The following is a 23,614-nucleotide window of genomic DNA, read 5'->3' as shown; positions in this document are numbered from 1 at the left end:
GCTGACAGAGGGTTAGGCGCGTAAACTGGGGGTTGGTAAACGGGTTGCTGGACAATGGGCGGGTTGGTAAGCGCATAGGCCTTGCGCCTGCGCTTGAGGTTGTTACGGTTTGAGGGTTCTGGTTTGGTTTCTGCGGGTTCAGGGACAGTTTTGGTGGTTTTGGTCTTCTCAGTTCCCCGCAGGAACAGGGTTCCTGCTCTGACATGGTTGTCGCTGAGCACAGCGGCCAACTCAATGGCGTCAGAGAGGGTTACTGGGTTTCTGGCCCATACAGAATCTTGAATTTCCATGGGGAGACCCCCAAGGAATTTCTCGATTGCTCGGCGTGAAGGGGTAACAAGGTGAGGGACCAGTAAGCTTAGCTCGTGGAAGCGCGTCGCGTACTCGCGCGCTTCTCCACTGTATTGCTTCAGGTTCCAAAATTCTTCCTCCAGGCGCTTTACTTCGTTGGGAGGGCAGAATTCTCGCGTAAGAATTTCCTTGAATTCCTCCCATGTCATGCTAGAAGCAGCCTCTGCGCCACGCGCATGGGCTACTCCATTCCACCATGTAAGCGCTCTGGATTCCAGGACACTGGAAGCATATAGGGTTCGTCTGTCTGAGGGGCATTGGGTGTGAAGGAAAGTGTTTTCTATCTTCTCGAGCCACTGGAGCATCACGGTGGCTCCTTCGAGACCTGTGAACTTTGGAGGGTTACCCGCATTAAATGTCTTAATGTTATAACTCGAGGTGTTGGTATTGTTTTGGCTCAAAGCTTGGGCTATTGCGGCGGCCATTTCCTGGGAACGTTGCTGTCTACGCATGCGCGAGGCTTCTCTTCTCTGAAATCGGCGAGATAGCGGAGGCATTCTATAAAAGTTTTAATTTTAGTTAATATCTTGGTTTTTATCGCAAAGTTTAACTTTATAAAGCTTGGTTTCACGGAGTTAGATGCTATCAAAAGTTAAAGTAAAATAAATGACCCAAAATGCAGACTTAATAAAGGTAACAAATTCGAATCAGAAATCGACAATTCATGCATCACCATGACTTTCCGAATTCCCAATTTAAAATATACGAGTAAACGAGTATTGGAGATTGACGATTCATGTATCACCATGACTTTCCAATCTTCAATATAAAATATACAAGAAAATGAGTATTGGAGGTTGACAATTCATGTATCACCATGACTTTTCAAGTCTCCAACCTCAGAACATAATCGTAAATGGAAATTGAAAATCAACTATTCATGTATCACCATGACTTTTCGGATTTTCAAATCCCACAAACGAATATGTAAGTAAAATCAATAAAAATCGAAATTCAACCAAAATCGAAATATCGCGAAATAGAACATAAAATCATATACTGCGCAAGTGCGAGCATATTCATAAATAACGAGTAATTAACAATAAGCGCGCAAACATGAGATTTCTCTCATGCGCGAGAAGGGACTCTTAGGTATTCTAGGCCGTTACGTCTAACCACCTATCCTAAAGTCAACGAGCTCTGATACCAATCTGTAACACCCCGACCAAAGGCGGATTATACATCGGGGCGCCACATATTGTTTCATTACTCGTGACACTATTGGTGTCAATATTTATTAATACACATTTTATCGCGCACGCGCAGCGGGGAAAATAAAGAACATAAATCAAACATAAATCAATATATTATAAATTATAACATTCAAACATCATTAACTTGTCCTGATACATTTTAATTCTAGGTCCAAAAGTAAAAACGTCCTACGTGTCCACAAGCTCCAAAACAGCTACTGCAAACCTGAACATGTGTTAAAATAAACGTCAAACACTTGCGTGTTGGTGAGAAATCAAGTTTAATACAATACATAGATAACAATAAATCTGCGCGCAACATGTGTATGTCTGGTTTTCAACAAGGGTGTAATCTGATCGGGACCAACTCTAAGAGACAAGACTGCCAGTGCTCACAATTGAGCTCACAAACAAGACTAACTGTGCATGTGTAAACAAAAGAGAAAATCATAAACGAATGTTCTCCCGTGTTCGTCTAATGGTACCATGAAAACTGCGGAATAGACCGTCCATACGGTTAATGATCCACACATACAAATAAACAGCCAAGTCTACGTCCTCAACACATGGGATACTGCGCGACTAAAGTTCATAAACAGTTTAAGACTCAAGTTTTGTATGAACACATGAACATCCCAAGGCATTTAAAATAAAAAGGGATTAGATACGAGATAACTCACTTGATAAACGATGCGGTGAAAGATATGCAAGAATCAACTCTTAAACAAGCAAAGTTAACCTATAATTAAGATTATTGTTTTAACGATCTGTTTTAAGTCTTGATAATAAGTTAGCATAATTAATAAGTAAATTATTATATAATATATATATATTACCGGAAAAGCAGGGCAGGACAGGGAGGAAGACGGAGGCAGAGAGGAAGACGGCAGAGAGAGCAAGGAGCAAGAGAACAGGAGAGATTAAGTGTTTGTGTGTGATGTGTTATGAAAATATTATTATTATATATAGGAAAACCCTAGGAGACACAAACCCTAGAAAAAGGGGAAAAGATCTCAAAAAGTAAAAGAAAAGATATCAACGGTAAAAAGTTCTGAAAAGTAAAGATATCAAAAGATATGGCAGCTGCAGGGGGCAAGATAAAGCTGACAGGGAACAGTAAAAAGCATGGGCGGATCAGATAAAGGTACTGGTCAAGCATGGCAAAAACAGATCTCAAAAGATTATGTCAGTCACTTTATCTGTCAACCAATGGGGTTGGTGCGCATGCTGCGCCGAAAGTAACTATTCAGACATTAGATGGGTTAGGTCAACGGCTCAAAAGATAAGACAACACAAAAGCAAACGGCTAGATTTAAACAGAAGATACAAGGGTTAAGCGCGGGAAGGCTGAGTGCGCGAGCGCGAAGGCTGGCACAACAACCCTTAGCGCACTGCGGGAAGAATCGCATCCTTAGCGTGCTGCGTGAACTAGAATTCTAAGCGCATCGCGGGAAGAACATACATTCTTAGCGCATTGCGGGAAGAACATGCATTCTTAGCGCGCTGCGAGAAGAGTTCTCTTCACGCATCGCAGGAACAAGATGTCTTCACGCAGGCTTCCATGTAAGGAGTCTGGCGCGTGGAGCTGCAGACATCCTTAGGCGGGAAGAACCAAAGGACAAGCAAAGAGTTGAGGGAAACAAGGCTTAAGGGCGGGACGGCGACAAGAGGGAAAAGAAGGCGGAATGAGAGAAGGAAGAGGGAGGGGACGGCGGAAAGAAAGAGAGAGAAAAAGGCGGGAAGGAAATATATATTTTTATTATTAAAAGTAAAATATAAGTATAAATAAATATTAAATCATAAAAGAAAGAGATCGGGTCAGAGAAACGGGTACCTGGGTCGGGTCGGATCAGGGCAGATGTCACAGTTTTTAGTTTTAGTTGATGGTACATTTAAATTATTAATTATTTTAAGCTAAATTTATTATTAAAGTTTAAACTGTGAAACCAAACTGGAACCATGCCGCTAGTAACGATTCGGTTTCAACTTTCAATGGTTGAGTTTGGTTTTGGACGACAAAAAATCAGTATTAATGGTTGGACTCACAAGTTTAACTTAAAAACCATCAAAACCGACACTGAACACTCCTATGTAACATATTAATTTATTTAAAATGAAAAAAAAATACAACAATATCATATCCAAATTAAAGAGAATAAAATGCTCGTTTTTATGGTACAATTTGTTTATAAAAATATTAACGTATGAAAAGACTATAGTCGTTTAAAAATCATGGGTGGGAAGTTAGTTTACAAGTTAAATTAAAAACATAATATGGTTAAAGATGAGGGACCAAACTTGTAAGTTGAATGGATTGTGTTTAAAAGACATGCTTACCCTTACTAACACATGTACCTCATGCTTTAAGTATTGTAAATTACTTAAAAATTAGTGTCTTAATTTGCCCTTATTTGATGTATTATATATAGTATAGATGATTCCTTCTATCCGCATTAAGTATATATAAATAGCATATGTATCTTATTATAAAGGATCAGAAAGATCATATGATATTATATCAAAGAATGTTGTGACAGTGGACATAGTTGTATACTATAGGCTGTGTTAAAGTTGACCAAAAGAAGAACATTCTAAAACTACGTGGGAACCAAAATCATTGATAGTAGCACATAGAATATATACGGAATAAACAACATTATGCAATGTATTCAAGCATCGCTATGCACCAAGTGCCAAAGTACTATCACTGTTTCGTTTAAAATAAAGAGACATGATGTTTAGATTTTCAATATCATAACCAGTTAGTCAGTTTCTCACTGTGAAGACAACTTAAATCACTTCGATCTTTCTTCTCCTTTAATGATCGTTGCTTTGTAGGGAACTATTAATAACTTTTGAACCGACTCCAAAGTTCCGTCGATAGGCAATTTGAGCTACATAAAATCACCAACCAAACCATCGATACTTGCAAAAGCTAACATTACTTTGTAGATCGATTATCAACTGAGGTTTCCAGGGAAAGTCCACAAAATCAACAACATTTATACCCTTTGAAACAAGCGTCATTCTCGTTGAAATTATATTTGAAATTGTCCTCTAAATAAAGAAGTTAACTTTAATAGGGATCAATCCCTTTGTGCTAAAATATGAAATCGCTCTCTTGAGCTTTTCATCTTAAGAGAATTTCAACAAGAATGGCATTTGTTCCCATCTTAATAAGTTACTTGTTTTCTTGATTTCTTGATTACCATTTCTCCATAGTTATTGGACTTAATAAAATTGTGTTTAAACTCTATGGCTTAATTTTAAAAAAAAGGTATATGAAACTTTAGAAATACAACAAATCATTTACGTACTATTATATAGGGTGCTGCTAAACGTACTCACTCTTACACCATTTTTACTAAATATACAACCCCCCCTCCCCTTAACTAACTTATTTGATAAATTATTATTACCTCTTAACATTATTTATATACATATTAGTCCCTACAACATTTTTTTCAGTTAATAATCTCCACTACATATATCAAATTAAAAACTATAAGTATTACTATTACTTTATTTTTTTAGTATTAATATTGTAAATATTTATAATATCTTTTTTTTTAATTTTAATAGTATATATATTTATAATATCCTTATTTTACCGCTTTATCTTTTACATTATAAACCTGAAACTCGAAAACCTAAAACCCTAAACCCTAAACCTGAACCCTAAACCCAAAACCCGAACCCAAACCCTAAACCCTAAACTCGAAATCATAAAAAAACGCAACTTGTAAAAAAAATAATATAAAATCCTTATTTTTGTGCTAATTTGGTAATTATATGATTTCAAAGGGTAATATGAAAGTTGATTTTTTCGGAAAATGGGAAGGTACGTTTAGCCTGATCCATTGTATATTATATTCAAATAATCAATTTTGATGTTGATAGAAAAATAGAAAAAAAGGAAACAGGAATGACAATGGTGGCGTCCTCATCCTATGCGCTATGGATGCTGATTCAATGGAAAGTTGCACACCCTATCTCTGGATAGAGTTGACATGCCTTTTGAACATTTATATTTGTTGCATAACAATAATTAATTAATTGTATTTTCTGTATAATTGAATGTACTTTAAACATTAAAAATATTTATAAAAAAGTATATCTTAATAAGATACATGTAAAATCATTTTACTAAAAATATTTCTACCTAAGTAAAAAAACATGATGAAATATGGTTGTCTATTAAGACTATCTACAACGTTACAATTTATCATTTTCAACCCAGTTAGTTAGCATGTTACATCAGGTTTTATACAACCCCATTCTTTTACCCCAAATACTACTATATCTATCATTCTCACATGCAACTAATTTCTAATATATAATTATATTATCCATTATTGATTAATTCGACAAAAAGAAAAAGAAAGACATAAAGATAGTTGCACTTGGGGGAAGAATATCGACACTTAGAACATCCACAATGCTATGGGCGTCCTTAAACACTCTTAGGTGCCACATCATATCTTTATAAATCCTTATTTCATCTCCAACCTTACAAAGATTCTTACCATTCTTAATTTCCACTTCATCACCTATACACACCATTTAAATAAATATTTTTTTTTACTTAATTGGGCCCACCTCATATGCAAAAGGCAACAAAAAGGGATGTGATCCTCATACATCACTCTCACATGTCTATACGGCTCGTATATGCCTATACGGGCCATATAGGGTACGCATGACTGACATGGGAAAAAAACAACCTTTTGCAGCCTATACGACTGTATAGACCTATACGAGTCGTATAGGCATTAAATGGCTCATATTGCTCCCTGACAAACCAGAAAACCTATACGGACGTATAGGGCTATACGGCCGTATAGAAAATATTTGCAGAAAAATTCAGACTGTCTTTTGACCACTATTAATCGATGCCAAAAAACGACTATACGAGCCGTATATTGCTATACGACCTGTATAGACTACCGTGTATGGACTATTATAAAGGGTCTAATAATATAATTTTAAACGAATGTTCTTAGGGTACAACTAGAAATTTCTTAGCCAAGCGTGTTATGTAAATATTGGAAGACAATTTGTTTATTCTAAAATATCATATCATTCAACTTTTTAATATAAAACATAATTTTATATAAGTGAAACAACACATGGAAGTCGAAAAGAAGAACGGCTCAAATTGATAAAAAAAAATGTAGTGCAAGTCAGATAATATATATGGATAGTGGCTACGTATGATGTTAAAGTCATAAATTACATATATTAAATATATGGTCATCAAAAAAATTTTCAAAAAAATTGTCTATACGATGAAGGCTACATATGACGTTAAAGTCATAAATCACATATATTAAATATATGATCATCAAAAAAAATTAAAAACAATTGTCTATACGGCCCGCATAGGGCAATACGAGGCACTATAAACGATGACCGACAACATCAGGTACAAACTGACAGGATTCAGATGCTATACGACCGTATAGCCCTTTACGAGCCGTATAGGAAAAAAATGGTGTGTGAGAATCTCAAGTGGTGTGGGAGGATCCTAAGCCCAACAAAAATCAATGCCCTTGCTCTAATGCTAAGGATGTTCTCTACGTTGGGGGGGGGGGGGGCATCAAAGCCCCTCCACAGTGTCACGTGAGCGTCACGTGAGCACTGGGGGCTTCAATGCCCTTCTCCATAATGTCCTATAATGTCCTGCTGTGGTTTAAAGCCCCATAGGCGTCCCAATAAATAACACACACACACATGTATGTGTAATGTGTGTGTATAAGAGGGAGACAACACATGGCCCCACCATCACTTCCTTAAGCGTCCATCGTTGTGAAGCCACCCCCCTCCCACCCCACAAAGCCCCATGGGCGCCCCCAATTAATTGTAGATTAATCTTTGGTCCCCTTACACAAATAAAAATATGTAATTTTGAGCCGCTTTTAAGAAACATGCACATAGAGTCTTCTTTTCAAGACTGTTTTCTCGAATTGATTGTTGTTTAGCACATTAGATTGAGCATGCCTCTTAAAGAATATAAACTTTTTCGATACTACATAACAAGAAAAGACCAACACTTTTCATTATTCAATTTGCCTTCTCTTGTTTTTCTCTTTTCTTATTTATAATCTTGGTTAAAAATGATTTTTTTGGATATGCAAATATGGTCCCCTGCTAAAAGCCTTGTTCTTGAATGATTAAGTATGCGAATAATAGTTATTTAAGTGCAACAATAAAGTTTAAAATCTGATTTTCAATGTATATGTTATGGTCCCTAACTTACGACACATATTTAATAAAAGTAGCACTAATGAGGTGATATATATAAAGATATGACAAGTTAATGTATCACAACTCATCTCAAATTGATCCTATAAAAATGATTTTTGATCAACTGATCCAAACATACATGTATGTGTCATACACTTTTATTGAAATGTATATAACACTCATTTTAAATTTGATTAAACGTGTATAAGTAGTAAACTATAAAAACTTCTAAAGGGTGCCATAGTTGCAAGTGCTCGTTAGTCACTTCTTTGTAGAAGAGTTGGTGAGTTTAAATCCGTCTTCAGTTTCTTGTCTTAAACCCCTTGAAGGCCACACACGACGTACCCAACGCAAGATTCGTTCTTTCTTGTACAAGCATTTCGATCAACAGCCATCCACATTCCACCTAGGATGATCCACTTCCTTCAAGTACTTTTACAAATATATCTTTCTGTACAGTAAAATATATTAAGTTATACAAGTACTTATAATGTATGTAATAAAAACTTACCACTTTCATTGGTGTGGACTTCTAGTAAAAATCTACATGTTCAAAACCAATGTGACAAATAGTCTTTTCAAGAACCAGGTTGTCTATTACACTAATAGCCAAGTTTTTTGATGTTGAAATATACTAGATAAAAGTGTTTCTTTTCTAAGATTGGGAGCACATTTACACTATATTATTTCCCTAGCTAGGACACATTTTCTCTTCTTGTTCTTCGATAACTATACGTAGAATGCTTCTAAAATGCTCCAATCATTTGGCATCATCATACCTTTTGTTAACACTTCCTGATCAAACTATCATATAGACAGATAAAAAAAACGCAAGTTTAATAGACATATAACTCAATATTTTAGCCCAAATGTATACTAATTTATTAGTTATTCAATAATAAAATGATTTATGGTCAAATTCATTATTTTGGGACAATTTTTTTTTCAGCCTAAAAACACAAATTGGCAAAACCAAAAAAATAAAAAATAGCCGAATAGTTTTCAAAAATTGAAGTTTCCGTTTTTGGTTTGATTTTTAGCCCAAACCCACCCAAAACTGAACCATGCACACCCTTATGTATCACCCACCTTTTCAAAATCCACCAACTTAATTATCACGTTTACAACTTGATTATCACATGCCAACCCATTTGACACATTTAGATAAATGGGTTAAACATGTCATGCCCGGGTCACCCAATTTATCTCACGGCATTGTAGTGCATTTGGAAAGCTAGGAATGAAATGGTGTTCGAGAGGAACAGGCAGACGTTCGGAATTTATTAAGGGAGATAAAATCGTTAAGCTTTTTATGGGTTCGTCATCGATCAAAGTGGTCAAGTGTTAATTGGGAGAGGTGGCAGATGTTTAATTTAGAGATGTATTAAACGTGTAATTTGGGTGTTTTGGGTTTTAAGAGTCTGCACCTTGTTGGGCTTCTGCTACTGTTTCTTGTGCAGTAAAGTTTAAAAAAAAAAGGTATAAAGTATGTTTAGTGTTTTAGTTAGCATGTACTTAGTTTAAACTTGATAATTGGTCAAAGCAATGTCGTATAAGGGTTCCTAGGGTATCAATGTTTTCAACAGTCGCAATGATAGATCAAGTATGTAAAACGTTAACGATCATTCATTAAAGTTTCAAGTTGTGTTAGGGTTGATGTTTTCATTATATGAATAATATACGTTTCATTTTTTCGGTTAGAACAATTCAACCCGTCAGCTCGACACTTCTAAAACATAATCTTGCCCTCAGCTTAGTAGACACATTTGTACTTTCTCTGCCAAGAAGCAGAATATGTTACCATGGAAATTTTGACATTTTATTCTTCTTCCAAGCTTGTCAAAAAGACATCAACTTTAAACTCTCTTGAAAGAGTAAAACTTCATAAACAAAAAACTATGATCATCATTCATCCACCATCTTGATTCTTATTATAATAATAAATTCTTACATACCCTTTGTATAAATCCCCAAACTGATCAGACAAAAGTATTATCCAAATCCATAATAATGTAGAATGTAGATTTATTATCACCAAAAATGGAAAAAAGTTGACCATGCCAAAGTCAAAGCATCCATCCTGGGACTATTCCATTCACATTGTGCATTACATTTGTTGTAGCTGTTAAATGTCCTGAACCAAGTGTATTATACCTGTAAATTAAATCAATTTAGTTATTAGTTACTAGAAAAATAAATATTAGACACGCTAAAGGAACAAAGTAGGCGTGCAAAATATATTATCCACAAGGTTACCCGATTTGTAAATTGGGGTTGCAATCCAAAGGCTGGAAAAAGTTTTGAGATTGAGGATGTTGGTTTTGGTGTTCATATGAATAACCATGTTCACCTCCTGCCCATGATGGTCCGGCTTGATTTTCAGCATAAATTTGTTCCAGCTGCCGAAACAAGGTAATCTTTATGATTGTTTCGAATAAAAATAAAATCTTTTGTTGCAATTTAGCTCTCATTAAATGTGTGGTATTACCTTATCATGCATATCTTTATTAGCTTCAGTCCACATCTTTTCCTGTTATTTCATTGATCGTCAATAGTAATTTAATCAGTCATCCAAGAGAGTAAATTATTTAGTTACTTATTTCTTACCTTAAGTTGGAGCTCAGAGAGCTGATCTAGCATTGATTGAGTCTGCATTTAAAGCAACAAACAAGAATCAATCTTACTGAACAAATATTTACTAAGTTTCAGTAAAACATTTACCCTCGTGGACCGGATTTGCCTCAAAGCAGAGTCTAGTTGACGCTCTAGTTGCTCAAGTTCCTTAAGACTCAGTGCGTCCAGATCTTCCCCGAATGTTTGCCTTTTATAGATACAAATCACATAACTAATTAAGCCTCACTAGCAGAGTGCATATAAGTTATGATATTGTAAAAAGCCTAATGAAACTTGCCTTTGATACTGTTGTAGAGACTCATATTGGGCTTTCAGTTTCATGTACTCGGTGTAGCTGTTTTGCTAAATATAGAATATTTAAACATATAAAATGCGGGTCGAAAAAACTATGAAAATTGACACTTTGAATAAACTAGAAGCTACCTCGGCGTTGGGGATTGATCTGCCGGTTTCCATTGAACCATAAGTGCAATTATGGTATCTTTCAAGCATCTTGAGCATGCTATCATAAGTTTTCTCAAGTTCAGTTAAGGTTTGTCCATAACAACAATGCATTTGTTAATTTTATGTAGGAGTAAGAATCTAAAAAAAGACTTTGTCTGGCATTTTATTATCATCATCAAGATTCGAGTATTTGAACAAACAGATAAAAGTGATAACCGATAAGCACACAATAATACAATATATACAAGACCTGAGAGAAGTGTACGTGCTTCTTTACAAGAAATCTTGATTACACAAGATTTGTTCTGATAATCATAATGCATCTGATGCATGCTTAGACTAATTAATTGTTACTACTAAACGTTTCATGTTTAAGAGAGAAAAATTTCCTAACGCATAAATGAAATTTGAACATATTTTGATACGGGAGAGACGAATAATAAATTATATTGCATTTCAACCATTTTCATTTTAACATTTTTAATTTAAATTAAGAAAAAACAATTTATTTTGTTCATTGTGTTCTCACGGTAAACGAATTTCACGTGAGTCATGTCCAACAATCATGCACATTGTTTTCTTTCCCTGTGATCATGATGAACTTCATGATGCTCATAAAGTTTGATGTCCCGGGTAAGTGAAAGATACTATCATGACTTACGTGAATAGTGTTTTAAATGTTGTTATATATACTTAGAGGTGTTAAGAGTATCAATAAATTAGTTTAGTCATTTTAGTTTTACTTTTAACAACAAAGTAATGAACTTTGATTCATGTCCTATTACTCTCTACATTCCATTCTCTTGTATATATGTAAGTAACGAGTTGTCCTGGTTTTAACACATACCAAGTACAAACTTTTTCTAGCTTGTTGATGTTTTTTCCCTCTAATTTGTTTTAGAGTTTTAGTTTGTAGGCTACTATAATATAGTAACGTAGTTTAGTTTGCTTCGGTTATGTCGTTGGATTATTTCACTCTCATTGTTGTAACACCTGAAATTGGGGTGTTACAATTGTATCCTAAAGATAGATGGCCATGAGTCTAGCATGCAATTTGTTTCGAAAGGATTGTAACAGTAAACTTAAGTTTTTGAGTGTATTATTTTCGTTTTTGAGGGTTGGCCACTTTAACCGGTTTGGCCATTGTAATTTTCAACTCTTTTTGTCACTAAGGTTTTACTTTTAACCATTTGTGTCCCTTTAACTAATTAATTCTGTTCAAATATAATATTAAACCCCACACGTGCCCCTTAAGTGAGGGGCATTTGCGTCCATTTATTATGTCCAAAGACTATGTAAAACTCAACAGCCCATCACTATCGTTTGTCGTTTTTTTTACATTTTCTTCAAAAATTGTCTGTTTTGATTGATCCTCAAGGTGGTGTAGTAGACGAACGCAACATAAAGTGGAGACGATAGTGATGGGTTACATGGTTTTATAACATATTTGGACGGGGAAAGGGAAATGGACAAAAATGCCCCCTCGCGTGAAGGACACGTTATATTTTACTGAATATTTGGATGGAGCTAGTCAAAGAGATGATAAAAGGTTAAATATTAATAATGAAAGCCCTATGACATAAGTGTTTTCATTATGAACTAACTAATTAAAATGGACAAACTCATGAATGAAAAGAGGCTTTTAATTAGGCGAACTATATTATTTTTCCTTTATAATTTTAATGAAATCAGAAAGGTTGTTATTGACTTATTGTTGTTAGTTATTACTATTGATCGAATATGTTCATGTATCTTGAAGTGCATTATGCAACACGGGCAGACAGTAAAAAAAAGACACAAATGAATCACAACAAAATTAGACTTCTAATTAGTTGTAACATTCTTTCATATACACAATAGCAAAAGGCCATGAATTAGTGAAATTAAGTTAAATGAGAGTCAAGTTTTAGGTTTGTTGGTTAGTATATATGTTAAAATGTTATCACCTTTTGTGTGAATAACCAAAGCTTTAATTAATAACCCGGAAAACTACAAATGAGGGGCACTTATCTCAAAAAGATGAAATGTCATGGAATATGTCTAGAACCCGGCCACCCAATGCATTGATTGAAGCTTGCTAGACCTGCCTTATTTGTGAACTTACTAATGGCAAATTAAAATACCCTGTGGGTAAGACACACATATATTCCATCCCAATAAAGAAAGTGGCAAGCTACCTAGCTACTTGCTCCTAGCCTCCTAGGGTTGAGGTAATTATAGAGTTAACCCGGTCTCTAACTCCTCCTGGTTTGTGTATTGTGCATTACTTATTATATGTATGTTATACCTACATATACATGCCAATATTTATGCTAATTATGCATGAGTCATCCCAAAACAACACCTTTTGCCTCTAATTTGTTAAACTTTTAGCGGGCGAATCAAGAACACGAGCATGAGATTTGATCAACACACGATCGACTCTTTTATTAAGAAAACGACTAACGAGAAAACCTTAATAAATTATGATACAATGTATGGCTTGGCTTATATAGAGCCCATACATGATTAATCCTATACTAACTCAAATACAAAATTTGAATCTAAAACAAATAGGATTAGATAAAATAAAAATAACTTATCTTATAATAATAAACTAATTAATAATTTAATTATTCTCCGAGATTCTAGGAGTCATCAATCTGTTTTGGTGTTTGACACGTTTAACATAATTTTCATGCCTTTATTATCAAGGCATCACACATATATGTTTACATTTTATATTAAACATGCAAAATAGATTAGTTTAACCTATAGCTAGCTCATAGCTGCTTCATAAATTAAACTTTGGCTAATTAAGTGAATAAATTAAAGCTAAAGCCTAAATCTAACCCCACAAGAGCAAAACTCTAACTAATTAAACCAACAACATGCACCAACACACACATATAGATAGATATACATATATAGAGAGAGAAATGAATATATACTTGGAGTTGCTGCAGAACTCATGGAGCTTGCCACGGTTAGAGAAGATGATGAGAGCAACCTCAGCATCACAAAGAAGTGAGAGCTCATAAGCTTTTTTTAGAAGTCCATTTTTTCTTTTAGCAAAAGTCACCTGCTGGTTTACCTTGTTTTCAATCCTCTTCAACTCCACTCTTCCCCTCCCCATAATATCAATCTAGTTTAGGCTTTTCTTGATTCTTTAAAAAATCAAACTTTATAGAAAAACTTGTAATTTCTTGAACTTTTGTGAGTGATTTATGAGAAAGATATAAAGAAACTGAGATGGGGTTGCTGGATTTTGTGGGTTTTAGGGTTCAAGATTTGTGTTTACTTCAAACTTAATGCTCTTTAACCTACTTGAGAAAGACAAGCCAGCATCAAGTGATGATTATAAGTATATACCCACTTGTCACTTGTTTCAATGCGCATCACACGTGTCGAGTTATGAGAGGTTGTGTAGTGTAAGAAGAAGCATTTATCTTTCAGTCTTTGTCCATGTATAATCTTTTAACTTGGGGGTTTTACATGCATCTCTAATGTTTATTTGAATTACATCAGTGCAATTGTGCAAATAGATATAGCGAAATGCTTGATAACTTTCTTTATTTAAAACTTATAATACGAATCATAATTTCTTTTTCCTGGATTTGTTAGGTCAATATAGCTTCATATAAGTTTAAACACAAAAGCTTCTTAAGAATGATTATATGTCAGTGATTTCATTTAAAACAAATAAACAGTGACATAATCGTAAATACAAAAATTTAGATCATGCACAATTTTTGACATATTTCAAGTTTCCTCGCCTTTATAAAATGTTAATAACTTTGTAATATGAAACTCAACGTTTTATTCTACCATAATGTTATAATTTTAAAAAATGATTTAGAAAAACGTAGATGTGTTGTGTGTATAGCGTGTGTACTGTGTAATTATTTACTTCATGCATGATTATTTTTCATGTGTGATTATTTTTCTTCATGCGTAATTAATATTCTTCGTGTGTAATTATTATTACTTCATCCATGCGTAATTATTCCACTTCATGTATAATCATGACACGAAATGACTAATATTACGTTTTGTATGATAAGGAGAACTTTTGTATAATAACGTACACTCCCCTAGTTTTATATATAAAGTTATATATATAAGAGTATATAAGTTCTTTTTTTGCATTTCCTAGATGGAGTTATGGTAGGTGATGGTGTCCCTTTGCAAAACTTGGGTGTCACTAGACGCCTGGCATACTATATATTCTTCATTGATCCATGATGCCATGCCCTCTGTAGAATTATGCACATATACATGGCACGTCATATTCTATAATGTTACATAAATGATTTAAAAGAATATGGATGAGATATTAGCAGTGGCGGACCCAGGATTTTTTGTCAATGGGGTCCCAATTTTTCCGGTTTACAAAATTTTTCAGGTCGGTCGTTATTCGGGTCGGGTCGAGGCGAGGAACACAATAAAACACGGAACTATGGTGTCATTGGAAACGAGTAAGTAGAAAGAATCTAAATTACAAACTAGATGAAACATACACTTTTAATTCATACCCGAAAAACATGAACATAATCTATATATATGGTCTTACATAATTGACCAAAACATGAAAAAATAACTCAAACACAAATAAATGATTAATTATAATATACATACACAAGGTAAATAATAAAAGAATATGCAAAATCCATGTTAACATTATATATGTTGCATGGTGATAATGACTATATGAGAGAAACTAACAAAAAGCACAAATACCCTAATTGAATAACTAAGACTAGGATATTAAAAAAACAACAAAAAAGGAGTATGGTGGGGCTTGAACCTACAACCTCTCACAAGTAAAACAAGGGACTTTCCACTGTACCAGTTCAATCTTAATAGTATGGGTTCCAAGTATTAATTTTTATGGGGTCCTTACAAAATTTAATATACCGTCTCTAAGTAATTTTTAAAAAACATCGGTGTCCCGGGACCCCGATCGGACCTATGTGGGTCCGCCCCTGGATATTAGTTTCTTCATATTTTGATCTTGTCTTCAAACATCATTTCATGCATGTGTCGAGTTTTTCAATATATGTGAACATTGTTGAATAGCAATGATTGATCAAGCACGTTTATGTTGTTATGTGAACATACTACTCCGAAGAAGGATGGCAAAATCATAGATATTGTGATGCCACCGCCTCAAGCACCACTGTTGGGTCTACATGATCACCCTGATCATGTACCGGCCACACCATTACCCCACTCTCAATTAGAGCTGCACAAATCGGGTACACCTTGAAAACCCGAACCGGTTCGGAACCGGTTTTTTTCAACCCGGGTAGAGAATGACACCGGTTCCAGTCAGGAACCGGTTCGGTTCCCGACCCGAACCGGTGCCCAGATATGCGAACTTTTAAGAACCGGTAGGGTATGAACCGGAACCGGTTTTTACGTAAAAACCGGTTCCACCGGTTTTTTTTGAAATTTAAAAATTAGAGCCGTTAGGAACCGGTTCCAACGGCTATATAGCCGTTTTTGACCGTTGGAACCGGTTTTTTAACTATAAATAGGGTATTTTCTTACTAATAATAGCAAGTTTCAAAACTATCAAACACACTCCAATTCCAAAACCATAAAACACACTACAAACCAAAATTAACCTTAAACCGACCACAAATGGCATCCAATGATGACGTTGTTATGGTGATCGAAACAACAAGATGCCCCGATGTTTGGGTCCATTACGATTTGTGTCTCATGACCGACTCACATGAGTTGGCACGTTGCAAATATTGCTCGAAGTTTCTTAAAGCAGGGTCCAACTCGACATTACGAAAACATACGAATAAGTATTGTCGAGAGAAAAAAAGATTGGAAGATAAAAAAAAGGAAGTGGGAGAGTCGTCCGGCTCTACAACCCAAAAATAAGTATTCCCGGATTAAAACGACGGACTTTGTTTTTTATGTTTTAGTTGTTATGTTTAGTATCGTTTATGTGTTAATAATGTTTGTAATAGTTAGTTTTTAAATAAATAAAATGTTCGTCGTTATTAAAAAAGTAACAAAAATTAATCGAACAAATTATAATAAAACATATAGTACAATTCTTCTTCGTCGAAACAAATAATTTTACCAAAACAAATAATTAGTCGAACAAGTTACAAATAATTTTACCAAAACAAATAATTACAAGTAATGGAAACAAGTAATGGTGAAACAAGTAATGAAAACAAGTTATATATAGGTTTGGCCCAAAAACCGGTTCCAACGGCTATATTACCGTTGGAACCGGTTCCAACGGCTATTTGGTGTCTAAAAAACCGGTTCCAACGGCTATATTACCGTTGGAACCGGTTCCAACGACTAGTTTGACTTTTTGTTTGACCCTTGAAAAAAAACCCGTCGGAACCGGTTTTTCCGGGTACGACCCGAACCGGTTCCAAATAATAACCGGGTAGGAACCGGGTTGGAACCGGTACTGAAATATATATAGTAGAACCGGTCCCGATTTTCGGGTACAAAAATACCCAAACCGGGTATTGTTCCAACCGGGTTGGAACTGGAACCGGTTCCGGTTCGGTTCCACCGGTTAGGTTCCGGAACCGGTTTTTTTGTGCACGTCTACTCTCAATGCATGCTGTGTTTATTTTCATAACAAGTTACACAAATTTTTATAATTAATATAATTTTAAACAATTTTATTATGAACAAAAATGTATAACAAGTGAGTGAGTATATATTGTGGTTCAAATTTAGGTGCATAAATACATTTGGCATACATGTCAGAATCTTAGTTGAAGAGGTAGCCCACATGCCTGTAAAACACAACACAGGCAATAATCTGATCAAAGCTCGACAAAGTGAAGAAAGTATTAATTGTACTGTCAGTTCGGGTATCCGTTCCACTTGTACATAATACCCGGTCTGCTAGATTTTGCAACCTTTGTTCTTCGGATGTTTGCACTTCTTTTCAAACATGGATGTGACCCTTCACAACAATAAGCATTTATACTTAAAAAGTTGCAAGTTTTATAGTTACTGATTCACATATTAACAAATATATCATATTATATCATATATGTCACAACATTGTTGTATATGACTAATTCATAACGAAAATATATGATTTTATATAAAATCTGAAAACCGAATCGATTTAAGTTGTAGGTACTTTAGAGCACTCTGGGCAAGGGAAATGGCCTCTAGATCGACATTTTTTGCAGGATGAAGAGCTCGTCCCTGAGTTATCGCCCATGAAAGATACTTCACCAAATGCGCCACCTTGTTTGAGTGATCCCGAACCTTTGCAATTTGAGCATGCGATCAGCTTTAGATCGCCACATCTCTTGCACATGCCTAATGAGCTGCAAATACGGGCATATGTCAAAAAATCTGTATTTGCACTTAGTTTTCATCTAAACAAACTAATATGTTTGCAAATATGAAGAGAGAAAACTGTGATTTTTCAAACCATTGTGTTTTGACTTTGGACTTTTGTCGCAACGGTGAAGGAAACAACTGTTCTGGTAAAAAAAAGTATATAAAAACAGCACCACACTTCACACAATTATGTGCAATTGTTTCTTCTGCATTTACACAATTTAATTGGAGACTTACCATCTTGATTGGTTAAAATCGGAGACTAGCCCCTCTCGAATCGGGCCAACTATCTTGTTATTTAAATAAGACAGATATTTCAACTTTTGGGTTCTATCAATCAGTTTGTAGTGAAATTCAGTATGAAGGTTAGAAAGTCAAACAGACAAACAAATGCTTGAGAATGGATGAGAGTGGTTGACTTTAATCATGTTTGACTTTTCATCACAAGCAATTAGCATGGAAATGTACTTAGTTTGGACTTTTGTCGCAACGGTGAAGGAAACAACTGTTCTGGTAAAAAAAGTATATAAAAACAGCACCACATTTCACACATATTTTAGACAAAAAAATTATGTGCAATTTATCTAAAATGCCAATTCCTTAAAATTAGTATTTGCAAAAGCGAAGATCAGTGATACGACTCCACCTTATCAGCGGGTCGACCCATCTGGGTCCAATTATGTGCAAATGTTTTAAGTATTCCATTTCTGTTTTAGTTTTCTATGTCTTGTTTTATTTTGATTATCAAGTTCATCTTGTAATTGGAGACTTACCATCTCGAATTGATTAGATCGTAGACTAGCCCCTCTCGAATCGGGCCTACTATCTTGTTATTTCAATAAAACAAATATTTCAACTTATGGGTTCTATCAATCAATTTGTAGTGAAATTAAGTATGAAGGTTAGAAAGTCAAACAGACAATTCAAAATATTAATCACATACATGTATACACAAGATAATAAAGGAATTGGGTATTTTACTCTTCCATCTTTACCCTATGATCAAATATGTTCCTAGTACTAATATCTAAGATGATAATTAGATAACAAGCACATGAAAAAGGTTTCAATATTGTATCCATGAGATGATTAAAAGTCAAAATTAGATACTTCTGAGAGTAACAATTTTCCACCATTATCTTATACTATTATGTAAAATAACAATTAGTCAATTAGATCATAACAACTATTTTCCTATTTGGATCATGCCAACTCAAAACATATATCTAAGACTGCAAGTTGTTGAATAGCAATGACTGATCAAGTATGTTTATTTTGTTATGTGAACCCACTACTCAGAAGAAAGCATAGCAAAATCTATGATTTTGTGATGCCATCGCCTCAAGCATGTTGTGTTTATTTTACAAAAAAATTATTTGTTTCCATGACAAGTTACACAAATTTTTATAATTAATATAATTTAAAACACTTTTTATTATGAACAAAAATGTATAACAAGTGAGGGAGTATATATTGTGGTTCAAATAAACGAATTTAGGTGCATAAATACATTTGGCATACATGTCAGAATCTTAGTCTTAACACAACACAGGTAATAATCTGATCAAAGTTCGACAAAGGCATATATAACGGTTTGAAATATTAATCACGTAAATGTATACAGAAGATAATGAAGGAACTGGGAATTTTACTCTTCCATCTTTACGCTACGATCAAATATGTTCCTAGAACTAACATCAAAGATGATAATTAGATAACAGGCATATGGAAAAGGTTTCAATATTGAATCCATGAGATGATTAAAAGTCAATATTAGATACTTCTAATAGTAACAATCTTCCATCATTACCTTATACTAATAATGTCTAATATGTAAAATAACTATTTGGATAATGCCAACTCAAAACATATATCTAAGACTGCAAGTTGATGACAAGTTAATAAAAAGATTCAAGATTCCATCAAAACAATGATAATAATTTCATAACAAGCACATGAAAAAGATTCAAATTGCATCCAAGAGACGACAAGGCTATCAAAATCAAGAATTTGGATATTCAATCCTTACCAAGAAGACAAGTTAAAGTTTCATGCCTTGAGCAACTAGTAAGGTTACACTTTTGGAACAAGACACGTTAAGTTGTTAACCATTAAACTAGTATTTCCATTAACAATCAAAGCATATACTCAACTTGGCATCAATTAGTGTTCCTTAGCATAACAATGCCTAATTTGCAACAAGACTGCACAATAATCCAACAGAAAACACATGAAATATAAAAATAATTTCATACAAAAAAATGATATATAGGACCAAAAACTATGTACAGTTGTTTCGTACTTTCGTTTGCATTTACACAATTTTATCTAAAATGCCAATTCTTGGAAATTAGTCACATTTTGCAAAAGTGAGGATCAGTTTGTAGTAAAAAAACCAAGTGTCAAGAGTAGTTGACTTTTTTCATGTTTGACTTTTCATCGCAAGCAATCAGCAATCAATCATTTCTTTTCCAAAATGCAAAAATAAAACACCATAAATTGTAAAATAATGCTTCTCAGCAAATCATAGAGATGTATCTTGGCAAATATTTTTAATCCAAAATCAAACTAAACTTCATATATACAACTAACGATTAAACAATCTTAGTTTTTTTTTTATCTTTTTTTAATGTATAATAGTTGTCACTAATTAATGTATAATACTTCTTTTAGGTTTATCTTGTAAGTGCGATCATAGTGTGTGTTGGCACGCTAGATGTAATTTGCTCTAAGTGCGCATTCTTAAAACATATATGGGTGAAGTATAATTAAACTATTTTGTGGGTTTGGTGAATTGGGCCGAGCCCAATGATCTATAGTAGGGTTGTGTCTAAAGGTTATGTAGTCCCAATGCGTATCGGATCTTATGTCATAGAGTCGCTTCCAAGTTGCGGGGATGGGTAATCGTCTGAAAAGGTATTCTCATATATTTTGTGTGAATTCATTTATAAAAAAACTTTAGCTAAACTGGCCATCCTTGTTTTTCGTATGTTAATCATTATTCGGTGAGGACGTGGCAGTGACAAAAAAAACCCACAAAGACAAAAGAGAAAGCGTAATAATGCATCTTATAATTATAAGGCAATAAAAGTTAAAGTAGTTTAGAGTAAGACCATAAATAATTACACAATCTGTCATCCGATTAATTTAAAATTAATCCGTTAAATTTATAAGCTACCCTCTAAGATACCAACTAACCAAACGTAAAAACACCTTTGCTAATGCTTCTTGCATTGCTATCACAAACTTTCCGGTAATTGGTACAGGGCCATCGAAACCTAACTTGCAATTGAAAGGCATGATGTTCTTCAACACATCTCCACCGCTTGACGACTGGAACGTGAAATTCCCCTTCACCGTCAGATACGGTTGCGGTTGCAACAAAACACTGGGGGTTTTAACGTAGGACCTTATATAAATATTTAAATAGTATCTGGTATTTGAATCAAGATTCAGAGACTTTCAAACTTGATAGAGGAGTCGACGTTAATGAGAATGTCAAGGAAACATATTTAGAGCTACCAACCACGAACTTCGGGCCTATCACATTTTGCGCAGTAAACAGACCATAGTAAATAAGCAACCCAAAATCAGTGTCACAAGTGCCTTCACTCGTGAAGTTGACCCTGACCAAGTTAAAAGTGGGTAACACTAAAGTGTTCATGGCATATAAATGAAAATTTCCACCTATCAGATATTCGATCAGAGGTTGGGAAGTCCGGTTTTTATCAGAAAAATTGTAACAGCTAAAAATGGAATTTTTCGGCAACTGTTCAGCTTTTCTTTTCTAGCGACTGTAGCAGCGTTTTTCGGCGACGACAAGCTGATGGGTTTGTAGATCAAGGCGAGACGGTTCTATGGCCACTTGAATCACTCAATTCCGAGTTCGTTTGATATGGTTTTGATCTATTCGAGTGATTTCGAACATAAACCTCAAATGTACGTTTTTGTTAAAAAGGTTTACTTTTCGTGTACGGATTTGCATGAAAAATGGTAGGATGATACCAACAAGCCACGATTAATAATAAAGTAATGAACTTGTGAGTAAACGGGTTAATCGTTTCGTTTTGGGTAAAACGAGTAGAGTTCGGTTCGTGAAAAGGACGTGTAAACGAAGTCGGTTTTCCATGAAACTTGGTAGGATTTTAAATCGAACCTTATTATGTGAGAAAAATGTAAACTTGAACATAAACAAGTTGTTTGGAATGAAACGGGTAATACGGGTGACGTTTGGACCATTTATCATGAATATGAAGCAGGTCAGAATACCCTGAAGTTAAGCCTGAACACTGCATCTCTACCCACTTTTAACTTGGCCGGAGTCAACGTCACGAGTGAAGGCACTTGCGACGCTGATTTTGGGTTGTTTATTCACTATGGTCAGTTTACTATGCAAAATGTGATAAGCACGAATTTCGTGGTTGATAGCTCTGACTATGTTCCATTGGCGTTCCCGTTAACGTCGAATCCTCTATCAAGTTTGGAAGCCTCTGAAGTGACCGGTGTTTTGTTGCAATCGCAACCATATTTGACGTTGAAAGGGAATTTTACATTCCTGTCCTCAAACGATGGAGATGTGATGAAGAATGTCCTACCTTTCCACTGCAAGTTAAGTTTCGATTGCCCTTTACAAATTCCCGGAAAGTTTCTAATAGCAATGCAAGAAGCATCATGTAGCAAAGGTATTTTTAAGTTTGGTTAGCTGGTATCATAGTGAGTAGCTTAGAAATTTGACATATTAATTTTAAATTAATCGGATGATAGATTGTTTAATTAATTATGGACTCAGTCTAAACTACTTTTAACTTTTATTACTTTATAGTTATAAAAGATGCATTATTTAAAGTTAAGTCACATGCTCTTGTCTTTGTGTTTTTCTTTTTGTCTTTATCTTGTATGTTACCCATAAGATTTTATCCAAGAGATGATGAAGCTATCAAAATAAAGAATGATGCTATTTCAAGATGACAGGTTATAAGGTACAAGACTTGATAAACAACATGTCTACAAGACTGCACAATTCAGATTTCATCCACAAAATGATGATAATATGGAATTAAATAGTTCAAGATTCCAACTTGACACAACAATGGAAGATTTTTCGGCTGATATATTATTAATCAAATTAAAGCAAACAAAAAATAAAGATTCAATAATGCATATATCATAAGAATTCAACTATTCTTCCAACAATTTACCCTAGAATAATATTTGTCTTGATTCATCAAAAACCCATAAAAACATGATGGTAATTGAGAAATTTAGGGTTAAAATGAAAAGGGTTACCTGCGTTGGGAAGCAGAGATGAAAGAATCGATCTTTGGTGCGGAAATGGTGGCGCATAGAAGCAGAGCACCCACTCCATACCCGGCTACTTCACTTGCTGTTATGTGCGATAACATCAAGAGTTGATTATT

The 23,614-nt window shown here is 34.6% G+C and overlaps 2 protein-coding genes across 2 annotated transcripts; both read right to left on the bottom strand.

Moving 5' to 3' along the window:
* Positions 1-9,687: 9,687 nt before the first annotated feature.
* Positions 9,688-14,012, bottom strand: LOC143545142 (agamous-like MADS-box protein MADS2). Its single transcript, XM_077037078.1, has 8 exons — positions 13,799-14,012; positions 10,848-10,926; positions 10,702-10,766; positions 10,512-10,611; positions 10,398-10,439; positions 10,279-10,320; positions 10,047-10,189; positions 9,688-9,944 (listed from the first exon to the last, which is right to left on the bottom strand). The coding sequence occupies exons 1-8, from the start codon at positions 13,981-13,983 to the stop codon at positions 9,857-9,859; spliced, it is 744 nt and encodes a 247-aa protein (XP_076893193.1). The 5' UTR covers positions 13,984-14,012; the 3' UTR covers positions 9,688-9,856.
* Positions 14,013-17,850: 3,838 nt separating this feature from the next.
* Positions 17,851-23,614, bottom strand: LOC143545141 (uncharacterized). Its single transcript, XM_077037077.1, has 2 exons — positions 23,484-23,614; positions 17,851-18,181 (listed from the first exon to the last, which is right to left on the bottom strand). The coding sequence occupies exons 1-2, from the start codon at positions 23,597-23,599 to the stop codon at positions 17,974-17,976; spliced, it is 324 nt and encodes a 107-aa protein (XP_076893192.1). The 5' UTR covers positions 23,600-23,614; the 3' UTR covers positions 17,851-17,973.

Source organism: Bidens hawaiensis, unplaced genomic scaffold (assembly GCF_021521415.1).
Source record: "Bidens hawaiensis isolate Kalapana, Puna unplaced genomic scaffold, B.hawaiensis_p1.1 tig00013865_1, whole genome shotgun sequence".
Classification (NCBI taxonomy): Eukaryota; Viridiplantae; Streptophyta; class Magnoliopsida; order Asterales; family Asteraceae; genus Bidens; species Bidens hawaiensis.
Note: the sequence above shows the minus strand (reverse complement) of the source record. Positions and strands in the feature narration are given on the sequence as shown.